The sequence below is a fragment of the Vanellus vanellus genome (genome assembly GCF_965231255.1).
Source record: "Vanellus vanellus genome assembly, chromosome: 4".
Classification (NCBI taxonomy): domain Eukaryota; kingdom Metazoa; phylum Chordata; class Aves; order Charadriiformes; family Charadriidae; genus Vanellus; species Vanellus vanellus.
The window spans coordinates 14,100,931-14,118,708 of NC_138909.1; the positions used below are offsets into that span (position 1 = coordinate 14,100,931).

The 17,778-nt window shown below is 37.7% G+C and overlaps 1 protein-coding gene across 2 annotated transcripts in view; it reads right to left on the reverse strand.

Moving 5' to 3' along the window:
* Positions 1-1,433: 1,433 nt before the first annotated feature.
* Positions 1,434-17,778, reverse strand: part of INPP4B (inositol polyphosphate-4-phosphatase type II B) — a gene marked incomplete at both ends in the record, with an annotated part of 286,967 nt that continues 270,622 nt past the window's right edge. For both annotated transcript variants that reach the window (XM_082482899.1, XM_082482900.1), the window contains one exon: positions 1,434-1,566. In XM_082482899.1, coding sequence (XP_082339025.1) covers positions 1,434-1,566 — 133 coding nt within the window. The remainder of the gene's footprint in view (positions 1,567-17,778) is intronic.

The window sequence follows — 17,778 nt, forward strand, 5'->3', positions numbered from 1 at the left end:
ATCACTCAATTAGAGGTTGCAGAATCAGGCTCTTAAATATGTATTTTTGCTAATATTTCACCATTACTTACAGATTTATACCCAATAATGGGCATTAATGGATTAAAAAGAACAAATAATAACTCACGGTGCATCAAGATTTCTTTTGACTTCCATAGGAGGAAGCAAACATTAACTTCTTTATCCATGGCAATTACAATTTCCTACAGATGCTCAACTTCCCAGTGCAGTTTCATTAGGATAAAATTCTCACACTTCTGCTCTAGATATTTCTTCCTCAAAATGAATGCATTACATAAAGGTCAGTAAACAGTGAGTACTTGGGTTTTTTAATTGTATTTCTCTCTGTGAGGCAGAAGGCGGCAATAAATAGATACAATTAGAAAACACAAACGTTCTTTGCCAGACAAATTTCAGGACTAACAGAAGCTGGCAGAAGCATTAACATTCATTTTTAAAGCTGATAGTTCTTCATCCTAGAGGGTCTACATGCAGCATGACAAATTTGATATAAATCAGCTGCAGTGGCTAACTAGTCTTAATACAGCAGGTTACTCATCACATTTATCTCAGGCTCTGTAAAAACATACATGTTTTTATTGCCTAAATTTACATTAACTCCTGTATATACAACTCATTTTCCCTACCACTAAAGAAAATTTAGTTTTAAGGGTTTACAGTAAACGGGAACGTGACAGGCCAAATTCGGGTCACCTTACTTGAAGAATTAATCCCCCTGATTTCAATGTGAATTATGTGAAAGTGAAGTAATGGTATTTGGCTGTGGTACAGAAAGCCAAGAATGATACATCCAAATGAACTGCAAGGAATCAGAATGGAATTACTGAAATTACAGGCTGTAATTACTAAATACATATGAAGTTACCATGCTTATGTAAAGAAGGTAAATGTAATTACCCAAATTATATTTAGCCCAGGTATTAACATTAGCACCTTTCATAAACACTTCTGTGAAGGATTTAATCATTAGTGATCAAGACCTCGGTGCTGCGCTGGTTCCAGAAAACACTACTTCCAGCAGTAAGAGACCCCTTAAGTCAAATCTCAGGTTTTGGTTCAGAGTCACAATGCCACCTTCCAGATTGCTAACCTCAGTTCCTATAGCAAACGACATTTCCCTTTTTAATCTTTGATCAAATGACCCAAGAAACTAATTCCAGCTGTTTTAGAAGTCATACTAAGATTCAGTTTCACAAAGAAAAGTTGAATATATTTGGTTTTGAGAATATTCAGCTTTTTCATGGTATTTTATTTCATAACTACTAACTGGAGTTATTTTAATGTAAAATGATAAAACCTGATAAAAATAACACCTCAACTGGTTACACATTCCCAATTATTAAGTCATAAACAGCAATTTTTGTATTCACTAATTAGCGTGACGTATGTTCCTGATTACATTTTTGTTAAACTTAGGTGTCAGCTTTTCCATATGTCCCTTCTGGAGGTCTGTAGTACTTTGGGAAAGCCATCAGCTGTATCATGTTGAATGCATACTTTCTGCATTTGACATTCTTCAGTACATTCTCTATCCGGCATCCTTCTCTAGTGAAAGGGGGAAAAAGTACAACTTCATGAAACACAGAATAAATAAATACGCTTTATTTGTTCATTGCAGAGTTTCAGCAACAGTTGAAGTAAAAATAACAAAGATTCAGCTCTACATTTTTGTCTTCCACAAGTGATGATACATCTTACAAAATTAAATCCAAGGCCAGGCCCAGTACAGTTATTGCCCTCAGAAATAGGTGATAAGATTTTTTTTTCCCCTAATATATTTGCCCTTGAGGTTTAAAGTTTAGTAAAAATAATTTAAATACTTTAATGATACATTTTATTCTGATTCCAGAAATATATTTGCCTTTTAAACCTTCTCATTTTTCAAATTGTTTAATATATGTGTGAGAGTACACATTGCCCTAAAAATGCGTATTCTAGAAATAAGGCATTTTATTAAGTCTGGCCCTAGAGATTTGCGAAGGAAAATTTAATCTCTGCTTCATTTCCCGTATGTTCGGCTTTGCAATGAAAGAAAAAAAAAAAAAAAAAAGAAAAGAATGGCTTTTCAAACAGCCCAATCCAACTCTCTGCTTTATAAAGGAAGGATGTTTGTTCACATACAGTACAAAAGTCACAAGTGCCAAAGTGGTGCATCAAGACATAAACAGGACTTTGTTAAAAAGAATATAAAAGTGTCTTGAAAGCAAAAGCAACTAAAGCAACAATTACAAACAGGTTAATTTCATTACAAAACAGAACTTACTCTATTCCATTTAGTTACTCGACAGAAAAGGGTTAGTTGTAGCAAAGTAATATTCATTTGTTAAACAAAAAAGATCCCATCAGCTAATAACAATGAAAATAACACAAAGAAAGTTAAGTCTCACAAACCACCACCCTGTAGTATTTGTCTAGGGGCTAGTTTGTGCTGTGCAAATTCATTTTTAATTTTTTTTTGTCAGACTAATTACTCTGGGAAGAGGGGTTCAAGCATTCAGGATTCCACATCTTCTTGTACACAGTGACAGCATTGTAAATGGGCTTTCTTTGAGCTAATTACAGTGGGAAAGCTTTATCATGAACAGAAAGAGCAAATCAATTCACTCAATGCATAGTATACTTTAAGTTAGAGTTCAGAAAAAAATAACAAAAACATAGTACATTTCAGACATTTGTATCTTAAAGATGAATCCTTGGGGTCTGAGACTGTAGAAATATTACAGCATAATTCCTTTTTCTAAAGTTAGTTTGTTGCTGTTCGTAGAAAAGAAAGGACCACAAGTGAAGTTTATTGATATTTGGCTAATAGCAAAGCAAGACTTAAAATAAGCCACACAACCAGCAAGTGTGAGCTGACAAGCAGCAAGGCGACAGGATAGAAGTGTCGAGAAGTTGGCTTGTTATCAGTTAGACAGCCTGTTTCGGGATCATCCGATTCATTCAGTGCTCCCTGGGTTTGTCTGCTGTTAAACAGGGGAAGTTAGGAACAAATAGAACAGCATTTAAACAGCAAAGAAAGCCAACACATAGGTATTTTGACAAAGTGAAACTCTATAGCCATTCTGATGAAATAGATTTATGCTAAGTACTTCCATTATATCTATTGTGTTCTGCAGCTGACCTGGGAAGCTTTATGACTGCGTGGCTAATATGTTACTAAGCCTACTGGGTGCCTCGGAGTAGTATTCACGAACTAACATTAAATAACTTATGAGATGAACTGTAGTATCACTAAAATGAAGATACACACCAAACAAATGAAATAAGGAAGTTAAAAAAAAAGTTAAGGAAGCAAAGAAAAACAGATCATGAATATGTCACAATGCAATACTGACAAAAGAGTGTCTCCATGGTGTTCACAGGCTTTTCAGTCCTGCTTCGCTATCTGTTAGGAAATACATAGACAGAAATAGAAAGGCCACATGCTCTTTTTTGAACGAATTAACAACTATTCTAAAACAGTTTAAAATGATGGTAAATTGACATCTTCAAAAATTCATCATTGCTGGTGACTCAGTTTTGAAGTCAACAGTAGTTCTTTTTATTTAAAGGCTCACACCTACATTCCTGTAAGAAAATTTCCCTGTACCTTGTTCAGTCAACTCAGCTAGGAACTGATCTGCTTACATCAAAGCTCTACTGAATCACTGTAAGTTGCGCGGTCATTTTCCGACCAAAGCAGCAGGGATATTTTCAAATCACTGCCAATCTTTTCTCTTGTAGCCTTGGTAGCTTCTCTACAAGTAGAATTATGCATACTTCAACTAAACCTCTTCAATCCCTCCGAACTTAACTTTATTTGCATACACTTGGGAGTCCTGTTTATGGACTTCCTTTGGGCAGTAAGGACTGATAAGATTTTTATTTTTCTTTTTACTATGAATATTCTGGGATGAAAAGATAACTCACTATTTTTCTCTGTGGACTTAAGAACATCCAAATATATGATATTACAACACAGTGCTTTTTCAGAAGCACGTCCCAAATATGCTGTTTTTTTCAAGAAAAAAAAAATGCTGGCAGACTATAAAGAGCCTGTAGGACAGTAAAGGTAATATCACACAGCCTCAGGTAAAATGAGAAGGGTACATCAAAGACAACAGCAGTCACTTCATCTTACAGAAAACCTGCCTTTCTGATTCACATGTTAAAAGGCAACGTTGAGTTTCTTGAGCTTGGATAGCTAGAGAGGTGCAAGAACTGCATTTACAGGTGGGATTCTAGGAAACGGGCCGATCAAAACCATTCCTTGCACAATCTTCCTTTTAAAGAAGCCTTAATTCTTAATTTCTTTCTTTGCTTTGAACATTCAATCTGTATTTTACACTAATAAAGAGGACAAGCCATACTATTTTAAATAGCAAAATAAAAGATAAAAAATAAAATCCCTAATATTTGAATCTAGGTTAAAGCAACTACAGGTGTCAGTGTGTTTGCTGCTTTTGGTCTACAGTTTCCAAGTGTCTGTGGATAGAACTTGGACAGAACTCAAGCAGTATTTTAGACAAAATCCTCTGAGAAACTGTCAAGGAACGAAGCTAACTGTATGTTATGCTGACTTTGTCAACACCGTGGTTTACACTGAAATAAGTAATTCTGTGTTCTGTATCAGACCACTCCAGTTAATGCCTTTGTCCTAGGGTCCACCCCCAAAACTTACTTCCTCTTCTGCTCACAGTGATAACGTTACCATTTGTGGTCAGTTGTGAGGACTAACTGTATTGCTCTTTGTTAATTTTCTCCTTTATCATGTATTTCTACATATTTTTATAAACATGCTGCTTGCTGTTTTTCCTTTTCCTTTCTTAATTTTTACAGGATCCCACAAGTCTGCCTCTTTGACCCTTTTGCACTCCCCCCTCACCTCTTTTCTACTCTTCGAGGTGAGCCTGCTGGTTTCAGCTTACCCCCATTATGCCCACAATTGAGAGCTGTAGCTCAGCCCTCATAGTCCCAGCTATTCCTTCCCAGTCACAAATCCCAGGTCTTTCTGGGTGTCTTCCATCACAGACTTCATATGGGCCCCTATGGCAGAGCAGATGCACAGACCGAACTCTTTTTTTCTCCATCTAGGCAGCGACAAAGTTCAACGTTCAGTAAGCTTGCACAACCACTGCATTAGCCACTCTTAGGTACTTCATCCTGGAGAGCCTTAGCGTTGCATGCCAGTAGTTAATTCTAAGCAGACTGAGTTACAAGCTTGCAGGTTGCCCCTACAGGGATGAACCCTCCTGCTTCTGTGGTGTGCCTTGTTCTGTTTTGCTCCGTATCTCATTGACAGTGTGACTGCCTTTTATCTATGTTGCTACAAGTCCCATTAGCATCGGTGAGGTTTATTCAGATGTAATGATGGAAATACAGATAAAAGCCATTTGTTCTATTATTTTTTTTTCAAATAGAAAAGCCTGCAGTACATTTGTTCTTTGATATGCTGAAAAGAATGATCAGTGTCTTTCAACATAGAAAGTCCTATCTTCCCCCCCCAAGGAAAACCACAGTGAACAGCTGATGCACGGGGATTTCTGTTCCACAAATTAGTCACATCATTCTATGCATGATTCAATAAGACATCCTCAAAACAGAGCAACTCCATTATTAGCTACCTAAGGACAGGCTGAGCAGAATGCCTAAATACGCTTTTAATTTAAGAAGAATATTTGATCACGGTCAGATGGCTTACTAAGCTCTGCTAATACTTTTCAATGCACTGCAGTGACAATGTCTTCTAACATATCTTAAAGTGTTCTCTGCAGTGACTAATGTATCTAGTTAAACAAAGCGAGGCCCTCCACCCAGCTGTCAGCAGCATGACAACACTGCTTCCCCCGGCTCATCAAAACTTGCAGAAGTTTTACTGCAAACAGCATGAATCCAGCTGGTGCCATGTCAGCTGGATTTATTTGGCTTCTGACTGACACTCAGCACAACCAGAACAGGTCCCTGTCATGGGGTGAAGGTATAGCCATAGTTTTGGACTTTCTCTCCATCACAAACCATACTCTAACAGCTCTGAAATCACACCAAAGGGAAGGAAGACGACTCCCAAAATATCCTGCAAGTTTTTATTTTACACACACACACACACACACACAATTTTAAGAGGAATATTGAAAGCTTCTAAATCCGTAACATCTGGGGTAACTAACACCGCTCTAACCTATACTACTATTTTTATTCATTTACTTTCAAATTGTTCATCTGAGGCTTACAACACAGCACAAATACATCATAACAGCCAAGGGTGCTGTAAGTTTAATGACGGTATAACCATTTCAGTCTGCCTTCTATCTCACTTGGTGGTTTAGCATCTTAAACTCCTATTGGGATAATGCTGCATTCCTATCAAATGAGACAAAGGCAAAACAGCAGGTATTTTCTGCTGTTTTTAAATTCAGATGATAAATTGTTTGAACCTCTAAGCAGTGGAGCAGAGACAATGCAAATGGTGTGAGGAAAAGAGCAGCCTCTCAAGAGTCCTTATAAAGTCAAGCACACGTACGAGGGCACACTCTGGCTTTTGGTTATCAGTCACACTGACATCCCTGTGCAAGGTTTTTGGAGGAGACACATTTTAACACTTTGGGATATACGCTTCTCTTGTTAGAACTTTTCCAGCTCCAGCTATTAATGATACTGGAAATGCTAAGTTGTCCTAAAGCAGTCCTTCAGGTAGAACAGATAGGCAGCTTGCTATCAACACAAGGATCCCGTGTGCTAGCAGTGACTTCAGTCTGAATTCATGTCTTACAGCACATGGACTCTGAGGGAATTTTCCTTTTTTGCAGACAGACTCAAGCAAGCAGTTTCTGGGCCTGCTGGGGTTTTCTTGTCAAACTCCAATGCTGACACAGAAAGAATGAGATGCTTCTCTTTAATCCCATCCAACAACAGCAGCACAGATGTTTCTTCAAATAGAAGGGATTGCTAACAGTTCTCGATCTTACACAATTTTGCTTACTTACCTGTTCTTTTTATTTAAGACTACCACAATCCAGAAGTTTTAAGAAGCAGCTTCTCTAAAGAGTGTTTTCAGACGTCTTAAAGATTATAGACAGAACACTGTCTGCTTGCCTTTAAAAAAAAGTTTTTGGAGTGAAAGCAGCTTAATTTCTACATTATACATGTTACTGTGATTCACTGAAACGCTTCAGAGAAAAAACAGTTTCAACATGCAGCACTACAGTTCTAGCAGGCAGCCTTAACTCTTTTAAAGGGGAAAGACGGGATCCTTGTGAACATCTCCTGGCCATTAAGAAGATGCTGCACTATAACATCTAGAAGAATAAAACGTGATTCAGAAGGAAATAAATAGATTGCAGCCTAGCCCTGGAGGATTGCTGAATCAGAGCAGAACTCAGATACAACATATAAAGGAATATTGGGCAACAATCCTTTATGTTGAAAGATAAAGTTCATACAATAAAACCTCCAAGAATTCGTAAAAAATAAAAAACGTTGCTGCATTGTTTCAAGATGGAAGATACAGGAAGGGAACCATCAGAGACATTTTCTGTATCTACAATCTTTACAATAATTCTTTTTCCGATGCATATTGTTGTCAATAACTTACAAATTTTTCCTCAAATCTTGATGGTATTAAAAAAGTAAAAGATGCTAGATATCAATTTTTGCTGCTTATGTGATCCTATAATCTCTGCTCTGGTTCAAAACAAACAACTGGTATTACTGAAATTGACGAGCAGTCTCAGATCTAGCAACACCGATGAATTCAGTCAACAACTTGGAGACAGCTGCTATTTAAACATATACCAACAATACAAACAATCTAATGTTTCTCAAATTGTCACACTACCACCACCCCCCTTTTTGTTTTACCTTTTGTACTGCAACTTTTTTCCCCTGTTGTTTTTGCTTTTGCCATCATCCGCTATTTCCCTACTTCTTTCATCTCTCCCTACTTCTTTCGTCTCTCCCTTGTTGGGTTATAACACATTACTTTTCTAATGCCATTATTTAGGAAATAAAAAAGAGAGCACATCATTTAACATGAGGCTTGTCCACCGAGTTTCACCAAGCAGCAGATTCATGATGTAGATATGATGACATGACACCTAGATCTTGAAAAACAGTTTATATATAGCAACCCAGTCTTTTGCACTCAAAACTATAGCACTGTTACCATGGGTTCTCAATCTGTCCAGAGAAAGAGATTCCATTTTGAGGAGCTGGGCAGAAGCAGCAGGGTACTGGAGGCTCAGCTATGGTCACGGTACAGATTTTAAACACCATTATGGACAGGCCATAATGGTTCAGTAAATAGCAACAGATTAATCAACACATTATCTTGCAGTAGTACTTAATAAGAGGCAAGGAGACACGTGGTTTTACACCCACACAACCACATCCAGGAAAACCCTATTGTCTTATGTGATCACATTGACAGACATGGATTCTTTGGAAGGAACGGTAAAGTAAAAATTCACTTTACACAGTTGCTGTCTTTTCCTGTGCTGTGTACGTGTTCCCACTGAAGTCAAACTAGTTATAAACATCCAAATTTCCCACCAATTTGATCAGCTTAGTTGTTTTTTACTTTCCTGGGGCAAGTGAGAGAGGCACACCCCGCACCTGCAGGCAATAAAGCACAACTCACTCCTGCTTTGGGCTATGCAAACATCTCCCTGCAACCCTACTCTGAAGATGTGGACCCTTCCTGAAAGATGTGGACCCTTCCTGAAAGATGTGGACCCTTCCTGAAAGATGTGGACCCTTCCTGAAAGATGTGGACCCTTCCTGAAAGATGTGGACCCTTCCTGAAAGATGTGGACCCTTCCTGAAAGATGTGGACCCTTCCTGAAAGATGTGGACCCTTCCTGAAAGATGTGGACCCTTCCTGAAAGATGTGGACCCTTCCTGAAAGATGTGGACCCTTCCTGAAAGATGTGGACCCTTCCTGAAAGATGTGGACCCTTCCTGAAAGATGTGGACTCTTACAGATTGAACCAGGTATTCACAAGTTATTATCTGATCATATGTCCTCTCTAAATTAAGAGGAAGACATTGTCAATTCTGAGATAAAATTTAGGAAAAAATCCACACTTAAAAAAAAGGCACAAAAGCATGTGCTTGTCTATTGTTTACTAGTGTGCAACAATAAAACATCAGAGCACCATTTGTTTGTTCACATGATTCAAGTTTAATAATAACAAAAATAGTTCCCAAGTTAGGTGTTTTGTTATTTTTAAAAAAAATAGAATCTAGCTAGAGCTCAGTTATTGTTTGGCATATAATAAATTTCCTGAAAGTACAGTAGAGGTTAAATGGGACCTATTCATGACATCAGACCATACCTGACAGTTTCAGCTCAAGAAGGGGGAGGGTTTAAGAGCAATATTTTATCTACTTCTTTAGGAACACAATTTTTGTTTCAATATTGTCCTACATTGGAGAAAGTTAAAGAGAAAATGCCGAAATATTAAATGCTAGGTTAACCATTTTTAGTTTGTTTAGACAGCGTTTCAGATAGATCTGAAAAACAGAAAAAATTCCACTTCGGTTCATTTTGTCCCAAAATTGTTGGCTCACCAAAGAGCAAAACCCCTACTGTTTGTCCATGTTCACTTTTAACATACCATTAACTCTGAAGAAGAGATGAACAGGCAGCTTCAAGCTTTATATCTAATATGCACAAAACATGCGCTATTTGATAATATACATCTGCATCAATGTTAATTCCAGCACTTCAGAAGTCTCTGTTGATTGCAGAAGAATTAATATTTTTCTTTGTGACTAATACAGAATACCTGCAAGAATGTTTTTGCCCGCAGCATTAAAGAGTAACTCTGTGGTAAAATAGTAAGATTGACAAAATTCATACAGTGAAAATATAATCAAAATAAACAAATCATTCCATTTAGAATCACAGCCCATTTTCCTCACTGCTGCTTTTAAGACACCTACATTAGCAGTTTAAACCCACCCTCAGCAGTTCCCCACTGCTGCAGCCAAACAGCAAAACCAAATTCACATTATGTGCCTGTGTCCTCTTATCTGCTAAAAGAGATTGCCGACCAGAGGCTGCCACGGGGGAACAGTCCCTTCGTCGTGCCATCTCCCGAACTGCCCAGGAACCACCTAGGAGAGTGCTAAAAAACCCACCAAAAATTGTACCAGGAAACATTTAATAATTTCACTTTATAAAATCACTGAGATCACATCCTAGAAATATTCCCCAGTGGTTTTTAATTTACAGGTATGGGCAGAGGCTTCAAGTCCTGCAAAGTCATTCTGGTAACTGTGTGAGAGATTAGCTTCAGAACTGAAAAGTGAGGGTTTTGCAGAGGAGATTCTTCTTTACCTGTCAAGACAGCTGAGTGGTTTTTGAAACATCATTTTCACCTCTATTATACTCCAAGCAAAGGATTTGCTGTTTCATTCTACTATTTACCAATACTGCTGTGCAGTATTACACATCAATTCTACAAAGATTTCTCTTTTTATCAAAAAATACGGTTCTAATAATCTTCCCAGACACTCTTCTAGAAAGTATTAGGATTACATATATGGGAAATTCTCAGGACAAAATTGCAAAATCTTTCCTGACAAACATTTCTTGCACAGCTGAAATTCAATCCAGCATGCAGCCAATATTAAAGCAAATGTGATCTACATATTTGTGCAGGAAAAAAAAAAAACAAGCCACAACTAACCCATAAGCTAAATCTCAGGTTTCTTAGTGATCTGAGCATGTGTGAAACGATGACGACTCCATCCTTCAAGTAAGTTCTGAACACACAAGATATTTCCCTTCCATAAGGTTATGGCACTAGTATAATTGGCTAGTGAGTCACACTTATTTCCAGTCTGTTTCTGTCATAGCAAGGGACTTGTACTAAGGATGTGATTATACATTTAGCTCACATAGCACAGTGAAACATAAACCTGTGATAAATTCTCTTTCATATGTCTAATCAGGTTTTAAATACTTTATGTTGACCGTGAAAAATCTTCATGAATCATCCCTTTCCTTTTGGCAAAGGTTTTTTTAGTCTTCTTTTCCCTACGGTGAAGGCAAGTGGCAAAGCTGCTTTAAGAGGCAGGAAAGGCATAAAGAATGATGCTTAAAATCTGACATTAATTTCTCTCTGTTCAAGTCTATGGGTAGGATGACAAAATTAAGGTCAGAGAGAACTGTTGGTGTAAACAGAGGATCCCTTAATCTATGTTGCATTTGTAATTTGAATCATGTTTAAGTGAGGAGGGTGTTGAACAGCAATAAGTACAAATTTGAATATTTTGACTTAGACCTGCAACTTCAGTTTGAGATATACAAAAGGAGGAATGTGACTGCTTCCGATTAATGACACCAACTCACATAATCTCTTCATAGGATTAACCAACATGCGAGTCATAAAATAAATGCAAGGAAAGATCCGAAAACTACTCTTCATTTCAAGTAAATAACGCCAGTTCATTAATTACTTTCAACCAGTATACTGGTACTGTGGGTTTTTTTAAAACACATTGACAGTCTGAGATCTAATCTGTTCTGATCCTTGCCATTCTTTGAGCACTAGTGCCACACACAGTACATAGGTGTATTTTATGCAAGGGGAGTTAGTGCACATGTAGATTCTCCAATCACAAAAAATGCACCTAAACCTGACTTCAGCTGGTGCACAAGTGCTGGTACCAGGAGAACTAAATGCAGCAAAGAAAGCTCCCCTACTTAGGCTAGGTAGGTGGCTGTCCAAAACCTCCTATCCAAAAATGCATAGCCTGGGATGCAGACTGCAGCAATCTGGAGATTGCACCCCAACAGTCCTATCAATAAACCACCTTCGTTTTTCTTTAGCAGGTTGATTTTAATCATAACTGAGAGAGTTTTATGAAATGCATATTGGCATGGGATTTGAATCCAAAATGCACTACATTTTCCATCCACTTCATTCAGAGCAAATATCAGGGCTGGGCTGAAGTTCTCATGAAGTGCCTCGAAAGCACTTGAAAGTGTCCTTTGTGGTGACAGGTAATATGTAGAGACTTTGAAGAACAAACCCTTTCTACAGGAAATTAAGAGAGTGGACATGCCTGTTCTCTCTTTACTTGTTTTGTTTTAGCATCTATTTAGAAGATGGCCAAAGTGTTTTGGAGCCTATAGTAAAAGTACTTTTCTTCCCCAAGTACCAAGGAGGAGCACTGAACTGTAAAAAAATACAAATATATTGTTTAAAAGCTTTTCCTCTTTGCTGTCACTACTTGTGTTTGTAAGGAAATTTTTATGTGGAATGCTGCTGCAGGTTTCTCAGTAATTCAGACATACTCTCCAACTCCCTTCACCATCTCAGAAAGTGAATATTAGCATAGACCATCACTTTTTGAAACAAAAATAACATTACACTGATGGGGAGAGTGAAGAGATGAAAACCCATACAGCTTTGCTCCTACAATTTCCAGAAAAAAATAATGACCTTTTGAAGATCTGAGGTCACTATAGAATAAAGATTCAAAAAACAGTGTATTTACCTCCTGCATCCCTAAGCCTTTACTAGCAGCAAGGAGTAAACAAACAAATTATAACACAGGGCAAATATCTTCCTCTCTATAATAATGCTACATTTTCCCTACTGTTACAAAGAAATGAAAGACGTGGCTTAGCTTGGTGCAGTCACAGTAATTCACAGTTTGCCAAAGATCAAAGATGCAGCTCTCAGGATATGCTCTATGAACTACGTTCATGACTCCCTGAACAGAAAAAGAAGAGTTCACTACACTGGCAGTATCCCTTAACGATGAGGTAAGTCACTGACAGATGAAAAAAAATGCCAATTGACTTCTTGACATAGATTGAACTATCAGATACATACTATTTTTTAAAAATAGTTTTTCTCTGTGTTGCAGACTGTATTCTCTCAAATATGCAATCAGTAGTGAAAGAGCATTCTCACCAGAGTTGTCACTACAACACTTCGTGAACTGCAGCTTGTGAAGAGCTACAGAAAACTGCCAATTCCTGCAACTTTGGAGTCTCTGGGATAGAGATATGTAAAGAATTAATGTCTCCAAGAACATCCGCAGCAAGCTGCATGTGGAAATGCAAAGCAGTACAGCAGTGGGGCTTTCCACTAATTGTGGTAATTGCCGTCACTTTCAAGTAAGCAGAATGTATACTATATTAAAAATGCTTATAATTGGAGAAAAGGGTGTTTCACTATGAAAATTCCACAACAGGTAACATAAAATTGGAAACATCCAAGATTTTATGGAAAATTTTTCCACCTAAAATCTATTAATGTTTTCTTCTGAAGAAGCAGCAAGCCAGTAGCAATGTTTGAGTATTTCCTTCCTTTTGTCCCCAGGATGGGACACAGAAGGTAGCAGGAACATATAAAACTAAAGAAACATTTCAGTAAGACAGCATCTTATGGCGCTCACACTTTAGATACACACTGCATCAATTTTCCAGAAAAAAAACCCTGTCTTTTGAAAAAACTTCAGTGTCCCTAGAACACAACACTGAATGAGATTGTGCTGGGGGCAATTTCAGCACCTCCTATTTTATACTCTATAAGAATGCAGTTCTCAACCCAGTCAAGTCTGAGAGACATTAATCCTGGTATTGCTCATGTTCCTGGTCATGTTCTTCTTTAATCACTAAGAAAAACTGTAACACTTACTTACACGCTTAAAGTGTTTGGCTTGAGTAACTGTGAGCCAGAGGCCAGGTGGTCAAACAGAAAGTCTGCAGTGCAGCCAGAAAGCACATAGGTTGTTAATTGGAAACACTTCATCCTCCCTAAATGCCCATTACAGCGGCAGGCCTTAAGAAATTCTGCTTCCCTTTTAATTTCTAATAAATGCTAACGCCCTTCAATTATCTTGTAACATATCTCACATTAACCTCACTATGAATGATACTACCTTTCCAGGCCCAGTGAGATGTGTCAGCATTCACAGTCCTCTCCAGCACTTGCTCGTGACCAAGGAACTACGAAAAAGTGCAGCCACCTTTTCTAGTCTGAGCAGGCTGCTGCTCTCCTTGTCTTTGGGTTAACACTGTGTTTCTGTGGCTGTTGGATAGCACTTACAGGCTTCTTGACACTAAACAATTTCCCTTTTCAGCATACATTCACTGCACAGCAGAGATCATGACTTTTAAACTGCTTAAATTATCCTCTGCCATGAACATAAATATATATGGACAGGTATGCAATGTTCTTTTTTAAAAGATCTCAACCATTCTCATAGTTTTACTCTCAATTAACCTTTACTAAAAACTAAATTATCTTCACGTCTTCTCACCAGAGCCCAGCCAACACATGCAAAGGATGCTGGAATCATGCTTGTCTCATTTTATTAGGATTTAATTCTGTGTTAGTTAAAAATAAATTCTGTAATGTGCTATTAATGCGCTGCTACTGACAGCTTAAATACAATCAATAAAACACAAAAGCTGCAATTAAACAGCAAAAGTAATTTTTAAAAATTATCACTGCCAAGCTACAGGCGTCTCTTGTTATCTCATTAATATACACAGAGGGCAGAGTTGGCTCGTGCCCTGTTTTAGTACCACTAGGTTAATAGCATCCTTCCTACTCTCTTACAATGTGGTTAAAGCAAACAGGTCACAGAAATGCTCTAAACTATTTTTGTTCAGTTCTGCTCTTTGCATGAATACTTAAGGATGGCAGATATGAGATTCAAACAAAGCTAAAGGCATGGGAGTGCAGCCCAGCAACTGCACTTGTCAGAGAAGTATGTACATCAGCGCAGACCGAATATTTGGTGCATGAAAATAAATAACATTTTCCCAGGTACGGTACACAGTAATGAAATACATGCAGAACACTGTAGAAAATTTAACACACGATAATCCATCCTAAGATGGAATTACTCAGAGCTAATGGAAATTTCAGTGGAAAATGACAATTTTACATTGGCCCAATAATGTTCTCCTGAGTTCAGGATAATTAACAACTGAAGAAGCAACAGACAACCTGAGGGCAAGGAAAGAGTTATCTACCAAACATTTACTTCCCCAAAGAGGAGATTGTTTAGAAAGCTTCCTCTCCCTCCCATTCATTCAAATGATTAGCTGCATATTTCTACTAAGGAATACTAGCTGTAAATTAAGTTCTTTTTCCAAAATAAATACATCAAATCACAATGGTATGAGAGTTAGAACAACGTTTACTGGAACACTGAAAAAGGTTTTGAAAAAACAACTTCTATACATCTATCTACTTAAAATGGCTATTCACAGAATTCATAGTGTTCCCAAGATTATGTAAGATAAAGTAACTTTGTGTCCAGAACAGCTATCAAATTAAAAAGTTTTATATATAAAAGTACATATAAACAGCAATTTATGATAATGGCACTTTAAGGACATTGCTTAATGGCTACTGCTCTCAATATAAACAAGGAAGCTAACAAAAGTGGAGTTTTACCCCCAAAATATCAAAGTATGCAGTACTTATTTTATAATAGGAACTAAGCAGATAAACAAAGGAAGCAGCCCAAATATTGTAGCAGCTGAAGGTTAAACAGCAATTGTACAGTGCACTTTTAACTTTTTTTTTTTTTTTTTTTAAAATAACTTCTGGCTTCCCTGACCCCACAATAATAAATAAATCGGTGTCTAGGGACGAATTTATGTTTAAAACACAACAGGCAGCATGCAGATGCCAGCAAAATCTCCCCCATGCTAAGTTTTGCCCTCCTACCTTTCTTTTACCTTCAGTTGTGTACTGGGATAACTACAAAATACACTTAAGGCGGCAACACGTCGTATACTCCCTAACCTGGAGTGGCGAGTCTTGAGGTACCAAATTTTACAGCCCAGGCTTCCCACACGTCTGTAGAATATCCATAGGATAATTCAGAGCCCCTAAATCAGGTAGTTAACCATCCTCCAAGGTGTGTACTGGGAACATGAATTCTTAACCTAGACATTCATACGAATAGGTATTTAAAGTTTTATGATAGAAACAGCTTGATTATGAGTGTTTCACTGAATTCAGAGGGCTTTGGAAAACATTTCTCCAATGGGTAATTGCCTAATGTTCCTCCCCCACCCCTCATCTTTACGATCTCCTGCCCATACTTGCGCTACCACTGCATCACTTAGAAATGAACCACACCAGCCTTGGATTTTCTTTCCAGCACCATAAATACGGTTGAACATGATGGCTAACAACATAAACCTTCAAGCTTACTTGACTACCGACTATTTTTAAAGGACAGTTTTGTTTTTTCTCTGTAATGTGAATAAAAGACAGACAAAGATTTATGAGCAAGCAATTATCCGTTTTGGGCTATGTTACAATGTGGTACAGAACATTAAGCTTTGCAACAAGATTAAACGTCTTTTTATTTCTCTTTTGGCGTTTCATACCCAATGGAGTATGGATAGCAAGTTTAAAGTTTTTATTTTTGCCATAAAAGATCACTTGACTTTTTCCTCTCCATTGTAATATGTATTTCATTTAATAAACTTTATAATTAACAAAACCCTACTAAACCCACTTCTCTTTCTAAGGTTTACAATTCAGACGGGGTTCATTTAGTTCCATTAGTTTTAACATCTGTGTTTTAAGTTGCAGATAGCTTCAAAAGTAGCTCTTGAGGTAATACATTGCTTCATTTACAAAGGAAATTGGATGCTTAATGCATTTTGTAATGCAGTAATAACAAAGTGATAGTATTTGCATAAAGCAGCCCACTGTAATAGCAGGTGTTGGTCCTGTCTGGGAAAAGGTCTTGTGACTTCTGCTAGCCCAGTGCGGGCTTGTTATTCCATCTGGTTATGTATTATCATAGAGATCAGTGAATTCCACACTACCACTACAGAAAGCCAGATTTGGGAAGGTTTGTTATCTCATGTGTGCCTAGAAAAGCCAAATGCATGGGCAGAGGATGCTTTTCAGTTTAACTAATAGTGTGGACTGTTAGTGGAGAACAGACCGGCCAGAAAGGACCGATCACAGCGTCATAAACATCTGCATTCCCTTCCATGCTGGCAATTCGGCTGCTTGGAGTGGGGGACGGGACAGGGCTCACCAGAGACCTCTGATGGCAAATTTCTAGCCAGTGTTTGTTGGCGTAGTTCCTTTGACTTTGCTAGAGTTATTCCAGTTCTATTTCAGCACCAGGCTATTTGTCAATGAGCATATTAAAAGTATGTGGCACAAACCAGTATTTTAGAAAAGACATAAATGTCCAAATTCAAAGAATTTGAGGGAAACAATGGCTATTATCACCACAGTACCCACTGGACTGTACAGCTGGCATTGTGAAACACGTTTGCGAGTTTTGCCTTCTAAATGGTTTTAATTGGTTTGATCGTTCTCTGCTTCAGAGGGGATCAGTCTCTTTGTCTTAATAAATCATTATTTCCTAGAATAATGTGATCATCATGATAGTCACAATGATTATCTTTTCTTCTTTTGGGTATGTATTTAGATAGGTCTGATTCAAACCTAAGAGCTGAATTCCAAATGTTCTCACTACATTAACTGTAACAGCAAGCAAAGCAGAAAATTTCAGTTTTTAATCTGCTCAAGAGACAAACACTCTCAGAACAGAACCATGTCTGGAAAATACCTGTACTGTGTCTAAGCACTTGTATAAGCATGCAGGAGATAATCAAAACTGCGAGTTCAAGTTCATTACCACCTCATTTTAAGTTTTACCTTGGAATTAAACTTAAATTGAGACTGAAATTAGTTTTGTCATCCCTATTGTGCTGCACAGAGGAAGATTCTTCATGACAGCAGGAAGAATGATTGCCTTTGG